The sequence below is a fragment of the Zophobas morio genome, unplaced genomic scaffold, assembly GCF_036711695.1.
Source record: "Zophobas morio isolate AGI-343-1 ecotype UQ-CSIRO unplaced genomic scaffold, CSIRO_AGI_Zmor_V1 ptg000277l, whole genome shotgun sequence".
NCBI lineage: Eukaryota > Metazoa > Arthropoda > Insecta > Coleoptera > Tenebrionidae > Zophobas > Zophobas morio.
This window is the reverse complement of record NW_026972381.1, coordinates 315,690-332,178: the sequence shown is the minus strand read 5'-3', so window position 1 is coordinate 332,178 and position 16,489 is coordinate 315,690. Positions and strand designations below refer to the sequence as shown.

The 16,489-nt window shown below is 37.1% G+C and overlaps 2 protein-coding genes and 1 long non-coding RNA gene across 5 annotated transcripts; 1 reads left to right on the top strand and 2 right to left on the bottom strand.

Moving 5' to 3' along the window:
* Positions 1 to 4,998: 4,998 nt before the first annotated feature.
* On the bottom strand, positions 4,999 to 6,371 carry LOC135119637 (uncharacterized). 2 transcript variants are annotated; one of them, XR_010278310.1, is made up of 5 exons: positions 6,296 to 6,371; positions 6,168 to 6,228; positions 5,955 to 6,072; positions 5,244 to 5,811; positions 4,999 to 5,189 (listed from the first exon to the last, which is right to left on the bottom strand). It is a non-coding gene; the product is annotated as an uncharacterized LOC135119637 (long non-coding RNA). The 2 variants fall into 2 exon arrangements; XR_010278311.1 differs by having other exon boundaries at positions 5,983 to 6,072.
* Positions 6,372 to 11,060: 4,689 nt separating this feature from the next.
* LOC135119662 (uncharacterized) lies at positions 11,061 to 13,850 on the top strand. 2 transcript variants are annotated; one of them, XM_064044071.1, is made up of 14 exons: positions 11,061 to 11,136; positions 11,363 to 11,501; positions 11,565 to 11,683; positions 11,983 to 12,085; positions 12,153 to 12,231; positions 12,287 to 12,394; positions 12,465 to 12,585; positions 12,643 to 12,692; positions 12,828 to 12,932; positions 12,992 to 13,131; positions 13,189 to 13,337; positions 13,387 to 13,507; positions 13,559 to 13,679; positions 13,741 to 13,850. In XM_064044071.1, the coding sequence occupies exons 1-14, from the start codon at positions 11,093 to 11,095 to the stop codon at positions 13,794 to 13,796; spliced, it is 1,455 nt and encodes a 484-aa protein (XP_063900141.1). In that variant the 5' UTR covers positions 11,061 to 11,092; the 3' UTR covers positions 13,797 to 13,850. The 2 variants fall into 2 exon arrangements, with proteins under 2 accessions (XP_063900141.1, XP_063900140.1); XM_064044070.1 differs by having other exon boundaries at positions 12,287 to 12,403.
* Positions 13,851 to 13,956: 106 nt separating this feature from the next.
* Positions 13,957 to 15,983, bottom strand: LOC135119661 (dnaJ homolog subfamily A member 4-like). Its single transcript, XM_064044069.1, has 11 exons — positions 15,775 to 15,983; positions 15,615 to 15,716; positions 15,478 to 15,558; positions 15,289 to 15,420; positions 15,194 to 15,240; positions 15,014 to 15,128; positions 14,809 to 14,957; positions 14,617 to 14,749; positions 14,429 to 14,561; positions 14,245 to 14,369; positions 13,957 to 14,184 (listed from the first exon to the last, which is right to left on the bottom strand). The coding sequence occupies exons 1-11, from the start codon at positions 15,890 to 15,892 to the stop codon at positions 14,126 to 14,128; spliced, it is 1,194 nt and encodes a 397-aa protein (XP_063900139.1). The 5' UTR covers positions 15,893 to 15,983; the 3' UTR covers positions 13,957 to 14,125.
* Positions 15,984 to 16,489: the final 506 nt, after the last annotated feature.

Sequence of the window (16,489 nt, the reverse complement as noted above, 5' to 3'; positions counted from 1 at the left end):
ACGACTTTTTGTCAAGTTTAGTTGTTTTTAACCGTGCGTCCCCAACATAAATTTAAGTTATCTAGTTATTGCAACTCTTGAGCTTTCCGTAGCACATGTTCACCCTGAGCTTAATAGGATCCAAAGGAAGTTACCATAATCACGTTTCACAGGTTCACAGTTAATTAGCTATTTTGTCAAAATCGTGTTAAAGTTGTACTGGTTTAAGTTTACAGTAACAGCAAAGTTGACCCGTTGGAAAGTTAAGGGTGAAATGACCAAATGGGAGTGAGTCGACATTGAGCATGTGTTCCGCCTACGGATAACAACCCATTCAGCTCCATAGACCGATACCATCTGGAGCCCACCGAGACTAAGCGGCCTGCTGGCGAAAATTTTATATATAGGACCAATCTTTTTTGGCCACTTTACGATGACAGCCTAGGTACAAAAGCAATCCTCGCACCGTCAAGGAGTGTACAACATGGTACGAAATTCTCAAGGTATGAAGAACAGTCCAATGCCAAGAATAATCGGCATAGTCTCACTAAGAACCCGACCTACACAGCTAAGGTATAATGTACCTAATTTTAAGTTATGCCCGTTGAAATAGCCTAGATCGCTGTGAGCAAGGTACGATGTTGACTGCGACCCAAGCGTCCGCCAAGGAAAAGGGCAAAGCGCACGAGAGAGAGCGCGCGGCGAGATTAAGTTACTTAGCTCATATATCTTATACGAGGTTTTCATGTTATTAACTATGCAAAAATTGCACACAAAGGTGTAAAAGAGTATTAATACCCCTAAATGTTAATTATTTTATGTCACTTTTTTTGTTAAATGAATCAAGATTATACTAAGTTTTTGTGAATGACTCGTGACTATAGTACCTTTCTTCAAAGCCAAATGTATTATTACTTTGAGTACCAGGGTACCAGTTTTTTTATAATACGATTTAATTTATTGATTGATGTTTGTTACAGAAGAAAGGTCATTTTGGTGATTTCGGTTAAAAAAGCTTCTACATGTTAATTTATATTAGTTTTAATTCAATTTGCTTGTATGACCCAGAGTTTTACCCGTTAAAGGGTGAAACACATTGATATTCATTTTAGAAAATGCATTTCAAAGTTTTTAACTATAATGATTTATCCATTAAACAATATTATAATAGATCACTTATAGAGGTTGTTATTTTAAAAATTTTAGGAATCCATTAGAGGTAATATATTTGTCTCCACAGTGCAAGTTAGATTATCCATGCAAATAGCCTGTAATAGACGGTAATGGCTATAATTGTCTATGCAAATATCTGGTAAATAATTTCCTGCCAAAATGTTTAATTGCCGTTAATCTACAAGAGATAGACCGCGTGAAAGTTATTTGCACGCAATTAAAGATATAAAGTAAGGAATAATGTCTTTCTTTTTCTTTAGTGTTAATTACTTGGTGGTCGGTGTTGTGCTCCCAAGGAGGCTGTAAAGTAATCAAAGAAAAAAGCTATTTTGCAATCCTTCAAGCTGTTGATAAACTTCATACTACATATCATTGTTATTTTCAATACATATAGTTAAACAATAGGTTTATATTACATACGATATTGTCTTTTGTATAATAGTCCTCAAACATTTGAAACTGTAAGAACATGTTAAAATTTTAGTTTTTATCAGAAATTTTTTTTTTGTGAGCTGTTGTTTTTATTTGTGTACATGTTTTGTGTTTTGTGTATATTTCTTAATAAATTACCAGTCCTTCTAAACAGCAATATGCTATTTTTGAATGGAATTCAGTGGGCATTTGTGGTCAAATTCCACATGAAGTGGCGTATTAAGTGATTTACGGGAGCGGTGGCACTATTTTTATGATTAATTTTCGATTAGCTTAATTTTAACTTTCTAAAACAACCAACAATGATAGCCGGTTCTTCGAAAGCTAAACTTGCCTAAAGAACCTATAACTAACAAGAAAATATAAAAAATGAACACAGCTTCAGCTATTTTAATAGTACATGAAAAAAGACTTATAGGACTTTGTAGTTTAGGTTTTGAAAGACACTTTAATTTAGGACAACTGCCGCCGTTTTCAATCGTTCAGGAAGAAGCCTAGGACTAATTAATAAGTTAAATTAAGGCCTTTACTGTTGTCTCAGGCATGTATTTAAACACCGCCATTGGTGAAGCCGTCATGAACTGATGCTTTTTTAGTTTGCAGAAGGTTTATAATTGAACTTACTTCTTTCGTAGCATTATATCCGCAAATTTTATTTCGAGGACTGTGACTGTTAATAGCACTATTTCCAATCGCATAAACTACTTCTTTTTTGGTTAAGCAGTGACTAAACAAATTTCGCACGAAAACATCATCCTTAACTCTGAAGTCATAGGCATAACCAGTTTCTATCTTAAGGAACGAAGGAATGAGGTTTCTTACAATTCTTATGGACTTGACAATTCGCCAGTGGAATGAAAAAATTTCTCAAATTTTTAAGCTCGGCAAGTTTTTCAAGTTTCATTGCCCTAATTAATGAAGCATTTTTTGGCTTTCTAGTCAGGTTTATTAAAAATTCGTTTATCTTTGGGATCTCTGGAAGTTACTTATTACGTTTTTTCCGTTTTTCAAAGTTGATGTATTTAATTTCCTAAGGTAAGCGTGCCTTACGCAGAGAAGTCGTTTGTAACGGAAGCCATTTTATGCTTGATTAATTGCAGTGCTCATAAAGGGCCTCCATATTATTAAGGGCAACTCAAGGGGACAAAATAAAAGGGTTGTTTTCAATTATTTCCGTTATCACTTTCGTTGAATGTGTTTCACCACATACCTTCCTATATATTTCAAAGGGCTAGACTCATGACACCAATTTCGTTGAGCACGAGGAAGTAATTCGAAAAGAGATCTACGAGCGTAATTAAGTTTGAGTCAATTCCCATGTTCTTTGTAATGGGTTAAGTACATTTGAGGCCCCTTTCGAGATATATGTGTGGGTTCTAATGGTCTGGAAACAAGGAGAACTCTTTTTTCAGCGTAGTTTTAAAGTTCAAGTTAATCAGGATTCCCCACTTTACTCTCCCATAATAGATCTTTGCAGTTCGAATCACCGCAAAGAATTACAGTTTTAGGACGGAGTTTTATAGTTAAAAAAGGCAGTCCTGGGACTTATATGCGGAATCAATAATTACGTCTCCTTGGGAGTAATTGCTGTTAACAGTCACTGCTTTTATATATTGTAAATTAACAAGAGATACAAATGAGTGAGGTATCTGCCTTTTAATAATAATGGCTGCTCCTCCTTTGCTCGAGTAGGCCCTACCAAGCCGGTAATGTACGTAATTGGGGAAATTTATTAGACGTCAGATTTAAAATGGGTCTCACTATTTAAGGCAGTATCAACTTCTGACTATTAGGAAAGTGGAAAACACTTCTCTTTTGCAGAAAAAGGTGTCTGTGTTTCAAAGTAATCGCGAGGAAGGTATTATAACGGCTTAAGAAGCTCGTTTAACATCCTTGCCATTGCTGAAATTGTCGATAGGATGTAATTTAAATTATGTCAACCTCCATAGTTAGCGGGGAGAGAGGATTAGCTCATTTCGGAAAGACATTGGTGTCCTCGTGTAGCTGGCAGTTTCATGGTTGATTCCACATTCTCACCTAAAGGCGGAGGTACAGAAGGTAGAATTATGGCCAAAGTTGACAGCGGTGACATGGGCCATTACGTTCGAATTCTTGAGCTCTTCCACCGAAGTTAAAAGATGACAAACTAAAGTTAATTTGTATACTGAGATCTCAGATTATGGCAACTGTACAAACACTAAAGGAAGAGCTCTTTTTTCTTGCCAATAACTTCTTTTTCAATCGTGGTAAAACTTGTAATTACTTTTCAATAATAATTTTGTGGATATTCAAAAATAACAGAAAACGACGCCCCCCTCCCTCCCTACTCTAATACCATTACGAATATTTTAAAATGAACGAAATAGGGAAAATATAGCCGGCCATAGTTGCTTTTCACATATAATTACCGGTGGAATATTTTCTTTATCTCCAGAAAGGTTCCCGCTGTTGGTAGGTTGTGCTTTCCGTTCTGTGGGGCGTTTTTGATTGGAAAACTGATTGTTTTACGGTTTTGAGAAGTTAAATCATTCAATAAAGCGGATTTACGTTTATATTAGTGCTTTCGTCTTGTAAAGGTAGAACAGAGAAAGAAATATATCAGCAGATAATGGGTAAAGCTTCAGGTTTGCAAGAGATTGAGATAGCCTTTCGCTTGAACAAATTCTAGCTCGTTAATTCTATTTAAACTTTTTCTAAGTCTTTTAAAGCTTTTCAAATGAAGCCAGTATCTTAGCGATGTAGGCTGGAAGACCTTTATCAGAGGAACAAGAGACAATGTTAAGCGAATATATAAAGGAAACAAAGTAATAAAAATAAATATAAGTTAGATGAGCAAATGAAATAAATGTACATATAAAGAGGTATTAGTTTAGGCTTAGTATATACTACAGAATAGGGGTAAAGCCCCAACAAACACACCATAAGAAAAAAGAACCTACCTGATTTTCGTGTCTTTGTGTGTTACAACCCTACTTATTGAGATCGTTCTGGAATCCTAATTAAAGGTCACCTAATTTCTATATTTAAAAATGGTTTCTTTTGTTTGGTAACTCAGTGGTTTTTGACCCTCGTGAACCAACTCAGCTGTCACGGACTAACCTTTGGAAATATATCTTTAGATTACTCGCTTACCGCTTAGACCCAACTCTATCAACTTTACGACCATATATAGAAAGGAATCGTCAATATGAAGCGGCTCGGGGTTTTGAACGCTTTAACCATGAACAAAGCAACTTGCCTCGTGTCCCACTACATAAATAGAAGACTTCTTATCGAAAATTGAAGAACTCAAAGCTACTAGTGCTCATCTTCAAGTTATCCTCACAATCTCTTTTAATGCTATTGTTAACAATTTAAGCAAAGTTTATAGCAGTCTTTGTCAAGAAATCACCAACTAAAACTATTCTATTCATTTTTTATTTGAACTGAGACAAAGAGAAAACAGATGCAAAAACCGAAGAAACTTAAAAAAAAAACGTCTAGTACAGCCATCAAAACCAAGTAATGTTGAGGTGATGCCTCCTGTTTTCATCGACAAGGCGAAGTAGTCTATGCTTGTGGAATTGATTACCGCTCGCGGTGTGGTGCTCTTCTAAACTATTAACCTTTCGCAAAATTGTAGCGCTGCTGCGAGAGAACTCGGGGCAAACAACAGCTACCTTCTTGGACAAGCCTCTTAATGCCTTCCTCAGAGATCTCTAGGTTCGGCCTTTGGACCAAAGATTCTCATCCCTTTCCCATAGCGCGTCTCACAATGTCCCCGTTGTTAAAGATACGTTAAGCATAGCCCAGAATGAGACCTTTAGCGACTTCGCATGGCATCCAGTGTGCCACCTGCCTGTAAGCATAAAACTACGATTGTATAGGGCAGTCTACCGCTGCCAGAGCTTCGGTCAAAGCGCACAGAACCGCACCATCACTTCACACTACGTCAGCGATGGCCATCGGACCTTGCATGCATTGTTTTAAAATCCCGTCAGTCACTCGCTATATGCGTTAAGACCATACAGCTGATACAACGACCAAAAAAAAGGCAGTAACAACAACATTTGTAACTCCAACAAAACTAAGGGGGTTTCTAAGTTTGGTTACAGGTTTTTTCCTTAAAACTGTACCCCCGATACCCATTCTAGAGATCAAAAAAGTTTGTTAGGTAGAACCCACTACGCAGCTCGCATTGTCAACGAAGCGCTTAATAAGATAGGCGAGCTTCCGGCCTTAAGGATTCTGTAAGGTTAATAAAGCGCGCTAAAGTTATAAAGCATATAGAATTGAAAAAATAAGAAACATAAAAACAGACTAGTAACTATAATATTTAATATTACTAAATAATAATGAAAGAAACAGGAAAAGGCTAAAAAAGTAAGAACCAAGCTAAGAAGACAAGAAGATCAAAACCATAATTAAAATTATTAATGGAGTGGCTTAGAATGCGCTTCACTACAAAGAATATAACAAGAACTGAGGAGCTTCCCACCGAGCACAAACCTTTTAATTAAGAGAATAATGATAATTAGGTGCTTGAGGTAATAATATGTGCTCAAAATGTAATGGTGACTGCCGCGCTGTTAAGAAAAACGCACCCTAAAGCGGGCGATCGACTGATCCTTTGCCACCACATCACGTCTTGCCTTCTCCGTATAGCTATTCCGGTGTTAAATGTGTGATTTGATAAGTTTTACGATTAAAAATTTGTAATATATAGTGTAACGCTTTATCAGAGTTGCGTGAACCCTTTGAAACTCTAAGAAGGCCGATCCTTTAACGATAACAAACTACAACATTATCTGCATGCACATGCACAAAGCCAATAAATTGGGATTAATTTACTAAAGAATTCTATAATCTATAGGTAAGCTATATATACAGCTTGGATTTATATACATTGTTTTTGTCGTTCACAGTTTTCTTGAGAAGAGAATGCTCATTTATCAATTTGGTATTGGTTTAATATGGTCGATAATTAAATTCATATGATAAAGATTCGTCTCAGTTACATTTAAAAATAATTCTACATATATTATTATTATCTATATAAGTTTTAATTTACTTTTATGGATAAGATAGCAAAAATTTATTTCTGCTATCAATATTTATTCATGGAAGTAGTTAAATACGCTATATTGGGCTTTTTGCTGCCAGCGATAATTTTAAAAGAACTTACAAAGCTGTAGTGTTCATTGATTAATATAGTCAATTATTGGTTGTTTAAGTCTCACGTTCTTAGAAGGAGAGCAATTGTTGTTAGTATTTATGCTATATACCTGTTAAATCATAGAACACAGGTTTAGCTTTGACTTTATATGTCAACCCAAGACTTATATTCATTCTTCTTATAATCTAGGGATTTTTGAGCGTCTCTTAAAATCATGCAGTCATTGTGCATTTTCCAATAATTAGCGATTTTCCAGTTTTTTATTGGATAATGATCAATAAGTAGTTGCTTTTTGTTCAGTAGATAATCTCTTTTTTTAACTAAATAAATACCCCGAGAATTATATACATAAAATGGTATTTCTAATTGTTTGTAAAAATACTGTAGCAATAGCTGGAAGGTGTGATAACAATACATAGGACTACTTTGTAAAGAACAGAAGAGTTTACAAGAATGAAAACAAAATGACGAACGAGGGAGATGAATAACTTGCAGAGAGAAACTGAGAGAAGACATGTTTTCTTTTAAACCGGTAAGTCTGGCTATATTTATATTTTAAAGTCTTCTTTCTTTTTAGTTTTTTATTACATTAGTTAAAAGATCATATCCATTTCATTGGCGTTGTTCAACGCAGCGTTTTTTACTGATTTGGGTATTGCTTAGAGGCGTAGATTTATTATTGTGATTTAATTAAAGGTTAGTGGTTTAATTTTGTTAATTATATTTATTTGTTTGTTATTTCTTTTGTTAGTACCCACTATCTGTTAGCATTGTTTTATTGATATATTTATTTTTTTTTGATGTAGATAAATTTTATCTTTGTTCCTTTAACTTGCGTATTTTTGCTTGTGGTTGGTAAAATTGTGAATGCTTTTACTTTTTTTTCATCTTTTGCTTTAATGATGAATAGGAAAAATATTTTGCAAATTTCGAATTTAGTAAGTTTTTCTTCATTACTTGCCCCGTCAGACTTTAAAAAGCTCCTTCAAATAGTTTATTGTTAGGTGAATAGGGTTTAGAGTTTGGTAGCCTTATAAATTTTTAATTGTAGTATCTGCTATATCATAAACTCTCCTTATATATATTCTATATTTAAGTAAGCTGTGCAAATGGGAGCATAAAAGTTTTTTTTTTTGGCCTCTTGATATAAAGCTGACTAGGGTAAGAACGTTGTCACCCTTGAAAATGTCGTTCTACTTTATCTTTGCCGGAGACAGGATTTTAGGTAGATCGGTAACCGCGTGATGTAAGGGCCTAAATTCTTTAAAGTTGTAATACTTAGACATTTCTTAAGCGGAGTGATTAAGTATTTCTAGCATATTCTTGTATGAACTTCTTCTTCTTTTGTAGTAGATTTTGCTTTAATACCATTAAAATGGCAAGTTATCTACGATTAAAACTAATTATTATTGACACTTTAATCGTTTTAAGCTGTGTGATATGAGTATTGCCTAATATACTCCCCATGTGGGCTACTCTTAAATATTTAACACAAATTTTACGAGCTTTTTATTTGAAATATATCTCTATTTTCCAATTTTTTATTATTAAGAAAATGAGCCGAATTTGCCATATCACGTTAGTCAAGTTTACTACTCATTAACCATAAGAATTAAAATTTAGCGCGTTTTAAATTGTAAAATCTGCTATTTAGTTTTGCATTCTTGTTTTACCAAAACTTAGAGCAAAAATAGATTATAATACATGAGTAAGATGCTGAAAAAGTTAGGAGAATGACATTTTTCTTAGTAGTAAGTAACGTTGAAAGTATATAGGAAATTAAGTAATTTTCTGAATTTTTCGAAAAGTAAAAATAAAAATTATTAAGACAGTGGTATTAGGTAAAAGATTATGAACATAAAAACTGAAAGAAGAAAATAAGTGAGAAAGAACGAAAAATTAAGAGCAAATCTGTGCTTTTAACGTATCGCAAAAATAAAAAGGACAGGAGAAACAGGAAAAAAAACAAAAACTAGTTGCGTTTAACTAACTACCCCGTCAACTTAAGGTAAATATTTTTTTGACTGATTAAATTATGAACGGAAATTTTAGAGAAAATTAACCCGGGTTCTAAGAGTGCTTTGCTCTCTTTCGCAATTGATCGTCGTTTTGCCGATTATAGATCTAAAGTCTTTAGTAGAGCATTGTAGGTAATTACGTACTTAAGATTTCTTGTCGTGGGCAAAGAGGGTGTAGCGCGGGTGCCGGTTCGCAGGAGTTTTAATGGCGTGTACATAGAGCACTCGTTGCGGTGGCAGAGGAGGGTTAACGAACAGAATGGCTCGAGAACAAAGAAAAGAATGAGCGTGTTATCTACAGTCCGCGCAATCTACATAAAAGAGGCCTTGGTGTTAGACGTGACCAAAGTCTTTCTCGATGTCTAAAAAGACAGCCTTTATAACTTTTGTAGTAAAAGTCACGGTGTTAATCAAGAAGACGTGAGAGCTGCTCTGCCGGGAGGGGGGGACGCACTACCACCTAAATCCAAACTGGAGTTCCGGCAATTAATCGCGCGCTCCTCCTAACGCTTTCCAGTCCACCGAGCGTAGCAGTCTCGACAACTTTTCCTCTCCTAAGAGTAAGTTGATATAGTCGAATTTAACCGTAACTTCAAAGAGGATGAACCCAGTTGGATGCGATTAATCCGTTTTATGGATTAATAAGTTTGACACTTCCCCCTCCTTATGACGGGTTAAGTTGCTTAGGACTTTTTAGATCACTAAACTAGGGTAGCTTGGGGTCGTGCCCTTTTTCTTTCTCTGAGATCCTCTTGGACTTGGCTTTTAGGCAAACACAGAGGCTCACAAGTTTATCTCTTTTCTAAGGCCCTTCAAATCTTAGAAACTCCAATCTATCGAAATTAGCCGAAATTAATCACAACTTCAAGAAAAGGTATTCTCAGTTAAGTGCGATTTATCCGTTATAAGGGTAATCAATTCCGTTATAAAACCTTGGAGTTAGTTCTTTTAGAAAACCTCATGATCGTTGCATTATAAACAAAATCTGGATAATTTTTTTTTCAAGGTAGTTTATAAAAAAGTCGTATACAGTTAACACATATTCATTAAGAACAATACTTAATAAAGACTTATAGTGCTGTGATCTAGCATGCGCCCCTATCATTTTTTCATTAATATTATAAAATTGCGACCAATGCATTGTAGTTTTATGAATTGCGTTATTAGCGTTTAAACAGGTATAGAAGGCTTCCAATTTTAGGGTTAGGGAGCAGTTTTGCTACCTTCTCTATCTAAAGCGCCTATCGCATGCTTTCTTTTAAAGTTACTATTGCTTCTACATCCAATTCCTAACTTCTGTTCTTATACACTCTTTCCTTAAGTTTTATTTCCGCTGCTCTGTGATCTTAGTTCAGTTAACTATTTTTGCTCAAGGCTAATTCGTTTACATTTTGTTTTATTCATATATATTTAAACTCTCATAAGTTCATCGTTGGACGCTTAGTATCGTCTGAAAACCTTAGGATCTCCAGGATCGTAGCATATGGTGCTTCCACTGGACAAGAGTAATTGAATACCGAATAAAAATTTTGGTATAAAGTTTAGATGTCTGATATAATTTTACCCAACCCGTGGGCGTACTCTCAGCTGTATAGGTTTGCTCTTTGAGTTGCTAGTAAAGGCGAACCTGCCTTTTATAACAATGCAGCTATACAAATTGTACAGTTTTGTAATCGAGATTTTATAATTAGTTTTACCCTACTTTACTTTTTTTCTATAAACCAAGAAATTTTATTTTTAAATCACCATAACTTACGTAAACAGCTTACCCTGAGTAACAGGTTGAATACGTAAAATCATCATACCGGGATCGAGAGTTGTTCTCTATCTTATCATAATTTGGATAGCTATGGCAACCTGCGCCTTTCCTCAGTGGCGTAGCTCAATGGTTAAGGGCATTGACGCGCATCAAGGTCGTGGATACGCTTCCCGCCGACGCCATTCTCTTTTTCGGTCTTTAATGGTCACGTATTTAACCTCGCCCTTATGAATAATACCGAACATTAGTGAGGTTTAAGTGCATGTGAAACTCAGTGTGCAGGATAGTCATCGGTTAATGTTAAGTTACAAGTCCAAAACTTCAAAAACTAAATATAGCCCAATTAAAAAATGTATTACAGTTGTATATGTATTAAAAATATAATAATGTGATTTAATTTAGTATTTGATCAAAACATGAGAGCACAGTTATAGTGTATTTGATAGCTTTAAGCACGCTAGTGCGACTTAGTAAACCAGGCTGCTCTGGCCACCTTAATACGATTTTGCGATGCCCCTCGGGCTAGCAACACCAAGCGGCTTTTGAGAAACAGTCATTTTCTGAGCTTGTCCTACGATGAACTGTTATGTGCGAGCTTTTAAACTATTGAACCTTCGAAAGTATGTAAGAAACACCTGCCTTTTTACAAAAAAATAGCTATTTCTTTTCTTACTCGAGTATATCTAATTATTAGAATAAGATTTCTATTTGAGAGTTTTCTACTAGTTATAATTTTCGCCATTGCTTAAGTTAGTAAATATACCAGCTATTCAGTCAACTTTACTTAAATTATAGTATTCTAGGCTCTAACGTTGATACTTATAATATTTTGAAAATTTTTGATAGACGTATCACTACATTTCAGCGTTCTTTTATCCGTTCCTATTCTTTATGTGGAGAAACTACAACAACTTTGTTTTCAAGGCAGTATAACGAAAAACGCAACTTAACCTTTGAATCTCAAACTTTTGTTAAAGAGGATCAAGTAAAGTTTATTATCTATGACCTTTTTATATTTTATTTTTAACTTTCAGGTCACTGTTTTAAGCGCTGGTTAAAGGAAACTTTTAAAAAGGGTGAAATACCTCGCCTACTTGAGGAATTTGATAAGTTACCTGTAAAATACCAGGAGGGTCTATTGGATTTATGCTGTCGTAAAGGAGACAGGTTAGGAGGCTATAACCTTTTTTAGAATATTTTTTTTTTATTTTTTTTTATCATATAGGCTGACAATAGCTCATAATTATGTTGTATGTATATTTAGTAATAAATAATTTTTTTTTGTGCATTTTGTTGACTTGTACCTAAACGTTAGCGCACACCTCAAGGTGGTTTTCTCAGTAACAGTAAAATTTTTGAGTAAAAGCAGTTAAAACGAGTATAATTTTTTTTACTGCCCTTTTTATATAAAAGTGCTTCTATATCTTTTTTATCCGTTTCTGTTTATTTTTTTTTTTATACTTTAGGGAAAATGCACTCTACGTCTTTCGGCGCCTTTTAGAAAGCCAGGGCAACGAAGAGCGGTTTTTTTCTCGTTATGCCTCTTTTCTGGCTTCATATGAAACACACGTTCCCATACCTTCCTGATATATTTTGTTACTTGTCCTGATTTAATGGCACCTCTGTTTCCTTATAGGAAAATCTTTACAAATTCTTCACTTCTATTCCTCCGGAGGTTAAGCTTCGCCCACGTTTTCTAATTGGCATCCTTGAGCGTGTGTCTCTTATTTTTTGTTCCCACTCTTCGTTATATATTTTACGTGGACATAGAATATGCATCCCGGAATTGGGCCGAGGAGGGATTCCAGTTTTATCGCGCTTTAATAACACCGAACATGCTTACTGCGGATCTTCTGGCATCTTTGTTCAACTTTTTTAGTACATTCGGTTTTGGGTTATAATTAAACTTTTGAAGCGCCATAACTTTTACGCACAAACTTTTCAATAGAAGGCTCTCTGGTTGATGAATATGCTGATAAAATACTAAGGATTACTATGAGTGACGCTCACTACAACGAGCTTTTTACCCGCGTCGTCGCTACCGCCTTGTCCAAGTTTTTTTCTAGCGGGTAACCATTTTACTTTATTACTAAGAAGGTGTTTTTTAATATTTGCACCACGTCCAGAGCCCACTTTGGTCATAGTTGGTCTGTAGAGCATTCAGTTCCTGACTTAGGTAAACAGTAATCCTTTTCTATGCATCGATCTACCTTCAACGAAAGTTCGAGGAGTAATACAGCTAAGACAGTTTGGATCAAAGCGAGTTTATTGACTTGTGGCGCTTTAATTCATATCTACTAATTGTAAGCAGGTAAGTGCACGCGTTGCGGAATTTTATTGAAACCAAACCATTTCAAAGACGCAGACCGCGAAATACTTTACTCTTACGTTAGGAATGTTCTCCTCAAGTGCATAGGTAAAAGCTTCTGACCTTCCTTCCGTACACAGCCCAATCTGGCCTCTGCGTATCCATAGGATCCTCAGCTCTAACATTATTTGATGATTTTCTGAATGGAATCAGTCCGGACACTGTGGTAGACGGCCCGAACGTTGGCTACCTTTTTGGTAGGCAGTTAAGCAGGGCCACCCAGCATTCCTACTTTTCCAAGGCCGGGGTCTTCCAACTATTTGACTTGGCTGTTTTTAATATTAAAAATATGCATGTGCTTCAGTTAAACTGGGTTGTGAAGCATTTGCAGTGGACAGGCCGCCGGCCGGTAGTACTCCTCCGTTCCCACTTAGCTAAGTCCTACTGCAAGACAAGCGATCCACTACCGAACGTTTACGTGGTTCCGAATTCGGTCCACGACGATCTCTTCTGGTACACAAGTGATCGCAGTCAACCCCCCTCCCTTCCCTCCTCTCTGTAGGCTCTACGCCAGTTTGAAGCGGCCTTGCGATGTAGTTACGCATGATCTGATGAGGGATGTCCGCATGAAGCTGCCAGTCACCTATAGAAGTCTCTTTTTGAAGTGGCAACGAGCTCACACGGTATTTTCCGACTCGTACCTCAATCCGCTTCTTGGTAATACTCTTACTTAGATCTGTGTCCAATTGAAAGGAACCTCCTTTACGTTTAAGCATCCTCCCAATTATGAACTCTCGCCCCAGCACCACGAGGAGATGGGTTGCTACCACTTTCCCGTGGCGCCCTTCGAACTCGGTATATAGTATACCGCAGTAGGATTTAGCAACACCATTCGTTTAAGTTTCTGCCTCAATAGGCGTAGAATACAGCACGCCGGTTCCGAGGGTCTGGCTCTGTGTGGTGCCCAAGTAGCAACGCGTACACTCATTATGCGCTCTTTACCCCTCAAACCGATTAAAAAATGTAACGAATACAATAAAAACTTGACGCTCTTCGTTAATCGACGGAATTGTCACACCCCCAAATGCGCGACCTTATCTTAAGCAACGAATGCACATTTAAACCCGTAAACTTTATTAATTTATATACTTTTAGGGAAAAGATGGTTTTGTTAGCAAAGTAATTTAGTATTAAACGCATTGCGTTTAAATAAGAAATCCGCTCCAATAGCAAGTAAAATGTGGTCGCCTTCAATACCCGTAGCCGCCTGTGTGATGCTCCTGAGAAGATAAACTCGGAAGCTACTGCGCATGGCACTGGGCCCCTTGGTGACGGCCCCGTTGCTCGCTCTCGTCGTCATCTACGAGTTATTGCTACAGTTATACACTACCGACCAGCCAGGCACGTACACAATACATGCCTTCATAAGAGTTGCTCCTCTGGGATTGTCGGTAATCAGAGAGATGAACACGCTGGGCGGCATCCATAACGGTTTTGTTCACGTCGGATTCTCGAGGGCCGAGGGTGGACTCAATGGCAGCGACACTGCGTGGGTGACAGGTCGGCATTTCTTCGAGGGCAGTTGAGGAGCTAAAAAGGGGAACCTGGCGAGGGGTAAATACTCGGGAAACTTGACCTTAAAGAGGATGACGATCTGGCCTCTGTTGCTCCTATATCGGGGATGCGGCATGCCCTCATCCGGGATGCACTTGTAAGAACCGGGGGCAATGACCTCGCCTTCAAAGCAGTGGTCAACGACGAGTGCCCGCTAGGTACCGAGTAACGTACGCACCCGGATTCGTTCCGAAGCAAAGTTTCCGACCGTCCAGGTGGACAAGTAATTTGGAAAACCCACAGAGAGACTCTAAGAGAAGAAGTTCCACCTCCATAAGCAAGTCCAGGTCTTGTCGTTGAAAGACGGGGTGCTGGAGGAGTAATGAGGGGGTTAAGCGGGCTGAGGAGAAAAACAAGCTCGGAGGGCTGCCTTTCTTTGGCGCAGCACAATCACGATGTCGCCGGGTTCGCAATCGGGCTGCTGGTCGCCGTCCCCCTCAAAAACTATTTTTTCTTTGTCCCGCATGCCCGGAGTCACCACAACCTCAAATACCTTCCGCTCTTGGGTGATCTTCATGCCTAGAGGGAGGCGCAATGAGGGACACACGCACGCATCTCTCCATAACGTAACTTACCGTTACAAACTTTACACCTATCCTTGGGAGAAACAGACTCTCCAGAGCCCTCACATTTAGTACAGGCGGTCGTGACTTGCTGTAAGAACGGACCCATCTGGCGATGCATAGTAACCTACGCAAGTGTAAACACTTCAGGCTCAATCCGCAGACAACTCAGCGCGTAAACATCAAAAAAACCTGACCACGTCCGTTACACTGCGAACATTCCCGCACGTTTTTACCCCCTTTTGAAAATTATTTAAACGGCGTACAAAGAAATCATTGATTGATACCTTTCCCATCACAAGAAGAACATATAACATTTTTCTTTATAGCTAGTTTCTTAGTGCAGCCGGTATAAAATTGTTCTAAAGTTAGTTCCAACTGATGCACAGCATCAGCACATCGCTGGGGGCCTCTTGCGTCTATAGTATATATTAATCGAGTATTACAAACATTGAAGATCTTTAAATAATTGAAACCGTCAAATACTCCTCCAAAAAAATGACTAAATATGTCTGTGGCGCTAAAACCCGCACGATCTGCACCTCCTTCCTTTATACCTGTGAGACAACCTAGTTATAAAAATAGACAATAATAAAAACGTAAGCATTATAACCCTGTTCCCCAAATTTATCATAAAGCGCTCGTTTCTTGTCATCTTCAAGAACAGAAAATTGATATGAAATTTCCTTAAACTTAGCTGCAGCCTCGGCATTGCCTTAATCGCAGAAAACAGTTGAAGCATGGTTAAAGCGCTATAATCACTAGTACTAAACCTGGATTCTTATCAGGATGATACTTAAGAGCCAACTTTTTATATGCCCTTTTAATTTCGTCCTTAGAAGCGTTAGGCGAAACACCAAAAGTTTCGTAAAATTTTGTTTCTCTAACCATAAGGATAAATTATACAACTTAAATAATGTAAGGTTAAGGCCTAGCGCAAAACTGTTAAATGGAAGAGCAAGCAATTATATGCTTTAAAAGTCTGCAACACAAGAAAACGCTGGAGAGACAAAATGAGTATACACGGGAGAGGGCAATTGCTTATGGTGGAAACATTTATATGCGATCACGCATGCATATTAAATTCGGGAACTTTCGAAATTATTACCTTAAAACAATTTGTGTCAGTTAAAAAGTTAATTTGCACGAGCGACCTGAAAAGGCGGTATGTCACGTGGAGCGAAATTTTATGGTTTACAGCAGAGAATTAAGTATGGAATCATTCGAACAAAGTATGACTTTTAAAGTAAGACGTGCTTTCCTTCGATTTATAAAGTAATCCAGGTTTCGAAGAATCCTAATGAGGTTCTTATTAGACAGGGTTTAAATAGTCAGTAAGAATTTATTACTTAGGAGGGGCCCCGGAAGTTCTAGACCTCAGGGTTAGAAGACAATTTAATTAATATATAAGTATTTCCCAAGTTCGTATTTCTTTTAAGGTCTGATCGAGCGAGTTATAATATTAAAGGGTAGTTTTTCGTTTAATTC